At 43.4% G+C, this 12,856-nt stretch overlaps 1 protein-coding gene across 1 annotated transcript; it reads right to left on the minus strand.

Annotated features, from left to right (window-relative positions):
* Positions 1-7,349: 7,349 nt before the first annotated feature.
* On the minus strand, positions 7,350-11,426 carry LOC123452803 (OVARIAN TUMOR DOMAIN-containing deubiquitinating enzyme 9-like). Its single transcript, XM_045129523.1, has 11 exons — positions 11,020-11,426; positions 10,852-10,949; positions 10,064-10,184; positions 9,858-9,972; positions 9,480-9,553; positions 9,277-9,331; positions 8,859-8,932; positions 8,710-8,758; positions 8,558-8,611; positions 8,104-8,484; positions 7,350-7,820 (listed from the first exon to the last, which is right to left on the minus strand). Exons 1-10 carry the CDS (start codon positions 11,082-11,084, stop codon positions 8,362-8,364), a joined length of 828 nt encoding a protein of 275 aa, XP_044985458.1. The 5' UTR covers positions 11,085-11,426; the 3' UTR covers positions 7,350-7,820; positions 8,104-8,361.
* Positions 11,427-12,856: the final 1,430 nt, after the last annotated feature.

Below are 12,856 nucleotides of genomic sequence, written 5' to 3' on the forward strand. Positions count from 1 at the left end.
GGTGCAAACTCCTCCATGTCTTCTACCACGCCAGGCGACAATTCTTTCGCACAAAGAACACGGAAGAAATAGCCCAGCTCCGCCAGTACTAGCCATTCATCCTCAGGAATAAAGCCATGTAACATCACCGGCATTACCCGCTCTAGCCATATGTGCCAATCATGACTCTTGAGACCAAAGATTTTTAATTTTTTAAGACTCGCTCCCCTCTTTAGATTCGCTGCATACCCGTCGGGGAATATCAAGTGCATTTTGACCCACAAGATAATTTCCCTCATAGCTGGCCTTCCAAGATTGAACCAGGCCTTTGGCTTCGACCACTTCTGCTTTCCTTTGCCTTCTCGCATGTTTTCTAACGGTCTATGACATAGTGTCTCTTGATCGACTCTAGCCTTAATATTATCCTTTGTCTTCCCATCTATGTCGAACAATGTACCAAAAATAGCCTCTCCGATATTCTTTTCAGTGTGCACCATGTCGATATTGTGTGGAAGAAGGAGGTCTTTGAAGTAAGGCACATCCCAGAAGCATGGCTTGTGAGTCCAGGCGTGTTTTGAATTATACCCCTTGAAATACCCTTGACGCTCTGGATCAAGCTCGAGGGCATTTAACTGATCCAGGATCTGTTGGCCTGTGAACGCAGGTGGTGCCAAGTTTTTGACAACTTTACCTTTGGTAAATTTCTTCTTGTCTTTTCTGAAATGATGGTCAGGATCCAGGAAGTGTCTATGCAAGTCAAAGCAAGAATACTTCCGACCCTCCTGCAACCAATGAAACTGAAGAGCTGCCTTGCATTGGGGGCACGGGAACCTTCCATGCACACACCATCCAAAGAATAGCGCATACGCTTGCAAGTCATGCATAGAGTACATGTACCACACATGCATTTTGAAGTTTTCTTTTCTAGTGGCATCGTATGTCTTGACCCCATTATCCCAAGCTTCTTCCAATTCATCCTTAAGCGGTTGCAGGTACACATTCATATTCTTCCCCGGATAATTGGGCTCTGGAATTATCAACGTCGGAAATATGTTCTTTCTTTGCATAATCTGCCCGGGGGGGAGATTGAGTGGAATGACAAATACAGGCCAACAACTGTATTGGGTTGTCGTCATGCCGAAGGGATTAAGACCATCCATGGCGGCGCAGACTCGAGGATTCCTTGGATCTGCCGCTTTATCCTGATGCAATCCATCGAAATGTTTCCATGCTTCCCCATCCGATGTGTGTACCATCATCTTATTCCCATCCGCATCTAATTCGGTTCTTTTGCCCAATTTGTGCCATGTCATCTGTCTGGCTGTCTCTTTGACCTTGAAAAGACGTTGAAGTCTTGGTACGATTGGCATATACCGAAGAACACTAACTGCGATTTTGGTCTGCCTCTTCTCACCCATACCGTTGTCTACCACAAGATACCTGCACGACTCGCAATTGGGACAATAGTCCAAGTGTGCATACTCCTTCCTAAATAAGACACATCCTTTCTCACATGCATCTATATTCTCATAGGGCATCTTAAGTACACGAAGTATTTTGTCCGACTGGTACAGGTTTGCACGCATGATATGGCCTTTGGGTAGGAAACATCCAAATAGTGTCATCATCGCGTGGTAGCATTCTCTTCCCAAGTTGAACTGAGCCTTCAGAGCCATGTGCAATTGCATCCAGCTGACAGAGCTCAGTGTGCTCATGGAGAGGACGTTTTGAAGACTCCTACATTTCAATAAAGGCCTTTGCAGATTCCTCCATCTCATCTTCCGAATCCCGAGCATCATCAAAGTCTTGCACCATGTCTTCGATCCCGGTACCATGCTCGTCCGTGCGACGACGGACCACCTCAGCTCTTCTGCGTTGTATAGACTCACCATGAAATGTCCACACCGTATAATTAGGCTTAAAACCCCTCCTCTGCAGGTGTTTAATCATTACAGCCTCTATCGTCTTTTTATAGTTGTCACATCTAGGACAGGGGCAATAGTTTCTTTCCTGGCCATTTGTGAATGCGGCTTACACAAATTCCTTTGTTTTTACAAACCATTCTTTCGTCATCTCTTTCTGACTAGGGTGACTGGTATACATCCATGCACGATCACTCATCTTGCGTAGCTACTAAAGATAGTAGAAATATATTTATATATAATTTAGAATTTATATTCATCGGTTAATCAGGTTCGCCATTTTTATCACGTCCAGGCAACCTACACGCTAATACGTAAAGATAGGTCCTAATCCCACCCGAGTATGTGTAGATTGGGTTCGTTTTCCCATGCTCTGCTCCGGATCCAACGCAAAATTTCGGCAGCACCTCCCAGCTATTCGCCTGATACACGTCTCCGCAATAACAGAGAGGATGTGCATCCGGAGAACAACAGGGAGGCACTGACGAAATTCCGCATCGGATCCAGAGCACAGCATACGGGAAAACGAACCCAATCTACACATACTCGTGTTGTCCATGGATAATGTTGGACAATTCGAAAGGATGGCGGTTATAAATATGCAAAGACATGCATATTTATAGATGTCTCCCTTTCAAACGGGAGACGCATACTGGTCACGCATACTCATGATTGAAGAAACCTATATATAGCTAGCAAGTTTCATCGGCATGAAGACCGGGACAGAGCAAATTAAGAGGGTAGGAGGAGAAGTCATTTGTGCTCACCAACAAACGTAGGGGTGGAGCTCGTCCAACGCACGTGGAGGTCGTCGAACAACTGCACATTGAAATTCACCCGATCAACACAAATATGATGTTTTTATAAGATAATCAAAAAATATGTGACCTAACTCTTATTTTCTTTTTTCTTTTCTCCTATTCTTCTTCTTCTTATTATTATTTTCTTTTTTCTTTTTTCCTCTTATTCTTCTTCTCCTTCTTCTTCTTTTCTTCTCTTCTTCTTCTTCTTATTATTATTATTATTATTATTATTATTATTATTATTTTCTTTTTTCTTTTTCCCTCTTATTCTTATTCTCCTTCTTCTTCTTTTCTTCTTCTCTTCTTCTTCTTCTTCTTCTTCTTATTCTTATTATTCTTCTTCTTCTTATTCTTATTTTCTTTTTTCTTTTTTCCTCTTATTCTTCTTCTCCTTCTTCTTGTTTTCTTCTTCTTCTCTTCTTCTTCTTCTTCTTCTTCTTCTTCTTCTTCTTCTTCTTATTTTCTTTTTTCCTCTTATTCTTCTCTTCCTCTCCTATTTTTCTTCTTCTTCTTCTTCTTTCTTCTCCTTCTCTTCCTTTTCCTTCTTCTTCTTTTCCTTCTTCTTCTTATTTTTTTCTTCTCCTTTCTCCTTCTTCTTCTTCTCCTTTCTCCTTCTTCTTCTTCTCCTTTCTCCTCCTTCTTCTTCTCCTTTCTCCTTCTTCATCTTCTCCTTTCTCCTTCTTCTTCTTCTCCTTTTCTCCTTTACTAAACAGGAAACTAACCTAACTAAACCTAAACTAAAACTGAACCTAAAATAAACTAAAACTAAGCCAAAACCTCACTAAAACATATAACTAATTAGACAAAAACTATTAAAAAAAGAAGAAGAAAAACTAACCAAAAGGGGGAGGAGGGCCGCAGGGGGAGGAGAGGCCGCAGGGGGAGGAGGGCAGCAGGGGGAGGAGGGCCACAGGGGGAGGAGGGGCATGGTGAGAGCCGTGAGGAGGGCGGCGGCGGTGGGGTGGGGCGCTGTGGTGGGGGTGGCGTCAGCGGCGGCGGCGGCGGAGGGGCGGCGGTGGCGGGGTGTGGCGGCGGCGCTGGGGTGGGGGGGCGGCGGCGCTGGGGGTCGGGCGAGGCTGCGGTGAGGGAGAGTGGAGAGAGTGTAGAGAGTGGGAGAGAGGAGGGCGCGGCGACCGTTATCGTTAGGTGTCCATCCACTTTGCCGTCTGCCGCTGACGGCAAAGGAAGAGAAGGCAGACAGCAAAGGGGTGGGGTGGGCGCGGGTGGGGTGGGGCAAAGAGGTGGGTGATGGCGTCAGCTTTGCCGTCTGCCTCCTCTTCCTTTGTCGTCTGTGGGCGGACGGCAAAGAGGTGGCTGGTGGCAAATAGGTATTTTGCCATCAGCCACCTCTTTGCCGTCTGTTTTCCTGAAGCTGATGGCAAATATGTTGTTTGCCGTCTGCTGGCTGATGGCAAAGATTTGGCAGACGGCAAATAAAGGAATTCCAGTAGTGAATGTGGTTTACAAGATTGTATCAAAATGCATGGTTAACCGCCTGAGGCCCCTCCTCACAGAATTTATATCTGAAAATCAAATTTCGTTTATCCCAGGCCGTCTAATATCGGATAATTCAATTATTTCTTTTGAATGTATCCACCATATCCAAACCTCCCCCGGTGGTAATGGTTTTTTTGCCTATAAGATGGATCTTTCAAAAGCATATGACCGTGTTGACTGTGTGTTTCTGGAGCAGGCATTATTGAAATCGGGTTTTGTTCCTCAGTGGGTAACTCAAGTTATGGAGTGTGTCCGATCTGTCAGATATTTGGTGAAATTTAATGGATGTCTCCTGGAGAAATTTACACCATACCAAGGTTTGCGACAAGGGGACCCGTTATCCCCTTTTTATTCCTTTTTGTGGCCGATGTTGTATCTACTATTTTACATAATGTCTTCCAGCAGAAAGGTCTTGAAGCAATCAGAATGTCTAGAAGAGCTCCTGCTATTTCACACATGTTGTTTGTGGAAGATTCTCTGCTTTTCTTTCAGGCAACTTCTGATTATGTTACGATTGCAAGGATGTTTTGAGAACTTATGCTTCAGCTACGGGTCAACTTATAACCCTTCGAAGTGTTCCATTCTTTTTGCTGACAATTGTCCTAGCCAAGTTGCTGATGAGATCAAGCATACATTGCGTGTTACTCAACAAGAATTTGAACCTAAGTACTTGGAAGGGCATATGAATAAAGGTCGTTTTGAATCTCTGCAGTTCAGGCTTAGCAAGTGTTTGGTTGACTGGAGTGAGCCGTATTCTTCTAATGCTAGCAAGGAGGTTCTGATTAAGGCAGTTGCTCAGGCCATTCCGGTCTATGTGATGAGTATCTTTAAACTTCCTCTATCTATTTGTGATGACGTGAAAAAAATGACCAGACAATATTGGTGGGGTGTGGAGAGCGGCAAGGAAAATATGGCATGGTTATCTTGGGACAAAATGATCCTCCCAAAATCTATGGGGGGCATTGGTTTTCGGGATATGCGAGCGTATAACCAGGCCTTACTGGCCAAGCAAGCATGGAGGCTGCTAACTACCCCGATTCACTTTGCGCAAGATTGCTTCAGGGCAAATACTTTCCCAATGGGAACCTTGGTGATATGGTTTTCTCGTCCAATAGTTCGACGGTGTGGAAAGAATCGAGCATGGGCTCGAACTAGTAACGAAAGGGATGCTTTGGTGCGTGGGCAATGGGTACGTCTATTCGCGTTTGGAGAGATCCCTGCATCCCTAGGGCTCCGACATTTACTCCAATTCTACGTAAACGTAATTGCCGTCTCAATAGAGTCTCACATTTCCTCAATGTTAGGGGTAACTAGAGAATGGAGCTGCTGCAACAACTCTTTTGCCAAGCGGGCATTGATTCAATTCTGATGATCCGAACGTCCCTGCGGCAACACGAGGAGTTCATCTCTTGGGCATGGGATAGATCAGGCAACCTGATTGTGAAGACTGCATACAATTTTCTAATGACCAATGGATCAAGAGAGTATAGGGGCATCTAGTTCCTCCCCTCTAGGGGCGCTCCATATGGAAGTTGATCCGAGGCGCACTGTCCCTCCCGAGATGCGACACTTTACTTGGCAAGTCACTTCTGGTTATCTTCCAACTAATGCAGAGAAATTCAGCGAGACGTTGGAAATTCCGTGAACTGGAGTATGTGTGACCGGGACATCGAATCTTCTTTTTATACTCCACTCGTGTGTCCTACGGTTGCCCTGTTGTGGGACTCGATGCATTTGGTCTAGCCCTTGTCGAACAGATGGGACATTGTATGTACAGGTGATGAATGGCTCCTTCACCTAGTGACTGAATCATATGAACAAGTCAGAAGAAGGATTATTATGATTCTGTGGAGAAGTTGGCACCTCCGGAATGCGCTATCACATGGCAAACAAATCCCACTGTTAAACGTTTCTCGGTTGTTTCTGACCAGTTATTTCAACACTTTTAATCAGATTTCATTGAGTGTTGAGGATATCATCAAAGGGAAAACCCCTCTGACAGCTGATATGCACATACCAGTACCGATAAAAGAACCTCGCAAGCCATGGCCTAAATCCACCACAAGGTGAGTTCGCGCTGTCAGTAGACGGTTCCTTCGATTCCGCGGAGCATTCCACAGGAGCATGCATGATTCTAAGAGATGAGAAACGAGGGGTTATCTTTGCTTCGTATCGCAAACTATTTCATTGCAAGGAAGCCCTTGAAGCAGAATTGCAAGCTATGATGAAAGGTCTCAAGCTGTCATTGGAACATTCGAATGCGAGAGTCTTCCTCCCGTCTGATTGTGCGATGGCTCTTAAGACGATTTTTGTTGCTTTCATTGATGGTTCGGCGCATGGCCATTTGATTTCGGAGATCAAATCTTACTTTAGTACTAGGATGGTTATTCCTGTCAAAATTCTTCGAGAACAAAGTAGAGTTGCACATTGTTTAGCGAACTATGGTAGATGTGGCGATTCACAACCTCTTGGCTGGGCCATCCTCTCCCATGCATTAGCGATTAGTCGCTGAAGTTTGTAACTATGTTATTATGGATTAAAAACACTATACTTGATCAGGTAAAAAATAGTAGATGTGTTCATTGTCACACTGAAATGCTACGAGTTTTTTCCGTATTGTGACAGTCTGTACGGTGACTGATCACTGCGATTTTGGGTGTGTGTGGCGAACCAACCCCCCTTCCGCTCTAAAACTCTGTAAAACTATCTCAAGAGCACAAAAACATTGACAAACCAACCTCCCTTCCACTTTAGAACTTTGTAAAAATATTTCTAGAGTACAAAAACATAGCGACGGACGGTCCCATCGCTTTACTAAGATTATTTTTACCCATAACAATGAGTCTTCCGTCTCCACTTTTCCCAGTCCCCAACTGCATCCATGCCGAGGATGCAAACCACGACGTCGACCCCATTCAACTACGATGCCGCTCGTGCTACATCGTTGATTTGTGATGCCTCTCCAGCTGTACAAAAAAAAGTCAAATGACAAATATATTTTTCATCAAGGAAGTGGTGCTATTTTTTTAGCATGAAAATTGTCAAACACACTTGTTATACCAACATAAACATTTAAAAATAGAATTTTTATTATTTATATATTTTAAATTTACTAGCAAAAAATGGCCGTGCGTTGCAACGGGTAGGATAAATCCTTACACGCATGGCGTTCTATTTGTATTGCACTCTTTTTGTATGGCCACAATGTCCATATATTAACAACAAACGTGATCAATCCTAATCGTTCACGTCGTCTATAGTAGAAACAGTGATCCATCTTGAATTCCGACACTATGGGCAATGTTTTGAATTTTGGTGTCAATCCTTGGAGGACAAAAGAGCAGCCCAAGCGCGGCAGACGGACCAGAAGCGGAGAATGGATTTGACAGGGAGCCGAAGTAGCACCTCCAACATCATTTCATTAGAAAGCAATAGTGTACAAAGAGATAGTAGAAGGGCCTTGTTCCTCTTGTTGTTGTTGCTTGGGCACACCTGATCTGCCGTGATGGTGGCAGCCTCGCCACTCTTCCTTTTGCTGCTATCCATCATCATCATGTCTGTCACCCCAAATGTCAGCTGCGGCTAATTAACCGGCGATTGTAAAATACAGCAAGATGATCTGCATTGAGATCAACGCACAGGGATAAGATAATATGGGTGAACCTTAGTATTGTGAACCTTGATGCATACTCTCTGCATAAATTTGAAAAGATTTGGGTCCGAGGTAACCCAATTTTATGCTTGAATAGTGAACTTGCTGTTGTCAGAAGTACTTATTAGCTGAGATAAAGCTCCCCTAATAATATTATGCATGATCGAGTTCCAATCGTCATGCATGCATGCAGATCTTAGTAATACTCTACTTGTGTTTGTGTATGAACTTAGTCAAAGTGCACACTTACTGCCTGAAGTACTGGAAGATCTCCTCGCGGTGGAGGGCATTTTCCTTGGAGAAGGTGATGAACATGGAGTGGCAGTTCTCCGGCATGGCCACTGGCTGGGAGGTGTAGGGCGCCATGAGCTCCGGCGGGTTGACCATCAGCCCGGTCTTGGACCTCCGGAGAAGGATGGTTAGACACCCGCAAAATAAAAGAACGAGATCTGGTTAACAGAGAAAAGAAACGAGCGCTGGAAAAAACAAATCCATGCAGAGGGGCAAGCTATCGCATCCTTACCAAGATGAAGGATATAAATGAGAAAATGATGACCATACTAAGGCTATCGGGAAAGGCATGGGCAACATAGCATACAGTTATATGAAACAACACGCCTTTAGACATTTCCAAATATACAAAACATAAGGTAACCAATTAAGTTAAGCTAGGAGTAAATGTTTCAAGCTGCTAGTGAACTCACAGACAAAGCTCTCCACATAGGAGTCGCCAGAAAGTCACTCAGCTCCCTCCGATACTGCACACCAAAGCACAAATTAGCCATAAATTGAGCCAGCAGCTAGGGAAGCGGCGGCGAGATGGCCCCTCATACAATGTTTAGAAGTGGCATGTTACCCGGTCTGCACCCGCTTGAAGGGTCAAATGATCCCCCCATTCCCCGGATCTGCATGGCATATATATGAAGCTATGAATATACTCGAAACCTAGTACAACATCTCAGTCAACTGTGAAGATGATCATTTAAGCAACATAATCTGTGCTACCTTTTCATTTTCTTCAAGTACACCTTATATTCCATCGGTACATAGCCTTCATACCGTTTTCTGAATTCCTTTAGCTAAAAAGAAGAGACAGGCTTCAGCATAGTTCCATGTCAATGAAATTATATTATCGAGTCTGCAACGTGATCAGTGCTTTTATTTAGATTACTACAGAATGTCCATGGGCTCAGACAAACAGGCTACCAGCTTCATGACTTCCTTCCTCACTTGTTTGTGATATTCAGGATTGCAAAAAATTTGGTCTGACAAAGCTCAAAACTGTAACAATAGGTCATTGGTGGGGTTAAATTTTTTGGGGAACATATTGAATTCAACTATAGGTTAATTAACATGTTATCGGAACAATAATTTGTGTTAAAGCCTCCTCCAATATTTTTTTTGGGCGAACATGCAAACAAACCTGACAATTCCCATCTCCCTCTATCTGAAACTCGGCCAAACCATAAGTCCCCAACCTGTCGAATAAAAGGTAATGCTAAATGAACTTTGCATGCAACAGATGGAACTTCAGAAGAAGGCGCAACAGCACATATATGCTACAAGATTAATCCTACAAAATGATATCGACATTCAAGTGGGGGAAAAAGAAGATCTGATCTTTACCTTTCCAACAATCTTTCATGATCCAAGGTTGCATTATCAACATTAGGAATCTCTCCATTAACTCGAGAACGGTGCTGCCGCAAAACAGGGTGTTAGTAATTTTGTCATAAAAGATTGTAAAAGACTCGTTTTTCATTTCGCAACGCGCAATTCAGAATTACTCCCTCCGATCAAAAATATATGTCGTGGTTTTACTTCCAAAGTATAATGCGTGTTAGCTACTATTGACCACTACACCGACAAATTATGCTCAGTTCAGACTTCAGAGACACCTCATCAGAGTAATTAGGACTCAGCTAGGGGTAAAGCCCAAGGAAGCAAATATGAAATAGCAATAAAAGATTAAAAAGTAACAAATGTTGATTGGCTCTTGATTACCGGGACGGAACCCAAATGCAAGAGGCGCCTCCCAAGACTATGTCCGCTGTCGTTCCTTGCTTGAGCGAGGAGGCTACCTATAGTCACGCACACTTCCTCCTCGCTTTCCTGAGTGCTGGTGTTGATGCTTTAATGTAACCCTGATGTGGATGGGTTGAAAAGGAATAGAGACTGAACTCCCTTGCCTCGTGTTCTCTGTTCCTCACCTTCCTGGTTCTCTGTGTTTCTCATCCCTTTTGACTGAATTTTCCCCAATCTCTTCCTCAGTCGTGGTAATCCACCGTATCCCCCTATTCGTTGTGCCTACATCCCGGGGATGTGACACACCTGTACAGAAAACTATGAATAATGACAACACGCTGAAAGCCTGGAATACGGAGGATGGTTAATAATATACTAATGTTGTGTCCAATATCTTAACAGAAATACATAGGGAAATTTGACACTTCACGTGTATAAAACACATTTGTCCATGCTTTCTTTTTCAATTAGAAGTAAACAAGAAGGTACATGCTTTATATACACTATAAAATACAAACTTTTATCAAATTGGTGCATGGTGCCCTATGTTACTAATATTCATACAACCAGAGCTCTAAAAAAGGGGCATCTCGTGCTCACTGGTTTGCCTGTTTACCTGTGGTACACTCTACATACCTATAATAAATCATTGACACGTCAAAACAATTATCATAGAGTCCAAAATGTACAAACTCCAGAAGTTATATTCCAAATCTAGTAGTTAAATTATTAGCTGCACTTTGCTTTAAGTCATGCAAACCTGCTGCTTAAATTTGTGCTCTGCTAAGCAGAAGCATCAACCATGTATCAGTAAACATCAAACGGAGAAATGTGCACTGAAACTATTTATGGAACACAAAACGTCATACAGGTGACTGAAAATACTTATTAGGAATCGCTGAAACCAGATATAAAGAGAGCCATCACTATGATCGAAAACACAAGCAGCATTTACTCGCAGAACAAAACAAACCTGCTGAAGACGAACTTAGGATAGCATGGAATTGCCAGCAAGCTGGAGCACTCCCGGAGAGATCTTGACCTCCAATGGGCTTCAAAGACAGAAAGTTACTGAAAAAACAGGGAACAAACATTGAAACAAAGCAAGAAATAGCAGGTAAAAAGTTCCAAAGCAACTTGCCTCGTCAAGCCCGACTTCCTCCGCGTCCCCGGCGACCCCTCCACCGCCTTCCCGGTCTTCGCCATACTGCTCCGCCCCCCTCTTTTCGTGCCTGATCTGACGGGTTCGCTGGATTTGTGGCTGTTTCGTCCGATGTGCGACGGCCACAACAGGGTGTCGGCGGCGGTGTTCAGCAACGGGGCGGCGGTGTGATGAGCGCACTTCCACCGGACATCGGTGGCCGCGAGGAATGGCTGCAGGCGCTGCCCCGCGCCCGCGAATGCGAACGGCCGACGAACGCGGACGAAGGCGCGTGCTCCCTACAGCCAGCCGCGTCCGCCTCCGCGAGCGCAGCGTCGAGCCTCCCGCGAGCGCAGCGACTCCTCCGGTCATCTCCGGCGTCCCTTGGACGCTCCGTGCAGCCGCCGCCTCTCGTTTATGGATAAGAAGACCCCGCAAGGAGGGGTGAGTTTGTAAAAGCCAAACGTTTTTCCCCACTAATTGAAGGACTGCGGGTTGAATTGTGACAAACAGAGGGATGTTTTTGAAATAACGCCACGACGGACGACAAAAAGCGCTCCGTCCTTTATTATTAGGGGAGATTGTTGGTCTGGGAACATAAAGAGCCATAACGGCACCCTTCCCAAAATCCAATTTAGCTCTTTTGAGCACATGATGAAGAGTATGCTTCGCACGGAATTACTTTTGGAGCTGGGCCTCCATGGTGGCCTTTAAATTTAAAATCCAAAATTCATAAAAAATTCATATTTGTACATTTTTAAAAATCTGAAAAATTACAAAGATAAATGAGGGCGTAACACACGTGTGTAAGTTTTCAGAGAAAACATACGATTAAAATGAGGCATGTACAAGAAAAACAAATTTGGAGTTTTTGAACATATGATACTATTCGTTGCCTCGGGCCATGAATTTGTCTTTTTTATGCAGATCGAATTTAAAGGTATTTCATCCTAAAAATTTATACACATACATATAACATCCTTCTTTAGTTGTATATATATTTTTTTAGATTGTTTTGAACTCAAAAAAATTGTAATTTGAATTTTTCAAAGAAATTGAGCTTCATGAAACTCGGCCTCCAAACATCCGTTCTCATACTTCGCACAATATTTTTTAATGCGTGCTTTAGATTTGCATGGATGTACGTACGTCCTCTGGCTAGACCGGCCTCTAGGACTTTCCATGCCTGCAATACAATAAATCTCATTAATAGTGCATGCATGCTTGCCTGACCAATAGTTTTCTCTTGGGTTCTGCACCTGGAGTGGAGAGAATTCAGTCAATTCTTACTCTGTAGTTGAACGACGTTAGCCTGCTAGGGAGACAAACAGTTTATTGCATCAGTCATGAGAGAGAGAAAGGGTGGGAGAGAGAGATGGACAAATCAGACTAGTAGGGACAATAGTAGCGCTAAGAGCAAATACAATAGTATAGCCAACTGCTAGATATAAGTCATTGTCATGTTATCTATAATCCATCTTATAGCCAAAATGTATAATAGTTCATTGTAAATGTGTACTATTTTTTTATTATATAACCCATCTTTCATACTCACAAAATGCCTAGGAGCACGTGCTAGAGCTGGCTCTTAGCTAAGAGCCCGCTTACCTTGTCTCTCCTCTTCTCTTTCGTCAACTAAACAAAAATATATTAGTTTATTCCTTATAGCCAGCTGACTCAGCTCTATTATACTTGCTCTAATGCGTTTTGGAATCAGGTGTCAGACACAGCTCTTTATTTTTTTAGCTAAAAATTTAATTTGACACGTCTTAAAAGTTTCTTAAAAAGTGTACATATACATATAAAAGTGTAGCATGTGTGTATAAATTTCCAGCAA

Source organism: Hordeum vulgare, chromosome 5H (genome assembly GCF_904849725.1).
Source record: "Hordeum vulgare subsp. vulgare chromosome 5H, MorexV3_pseudomolecules_assembly, whole genome shotgun sequence".
Lineage (NCBI taxonomy): Eukaryota > Viridiplantae > Streptophyta > Magnoliopsida > Poales > Poaceae > Hordeum > Hordeum vulgare.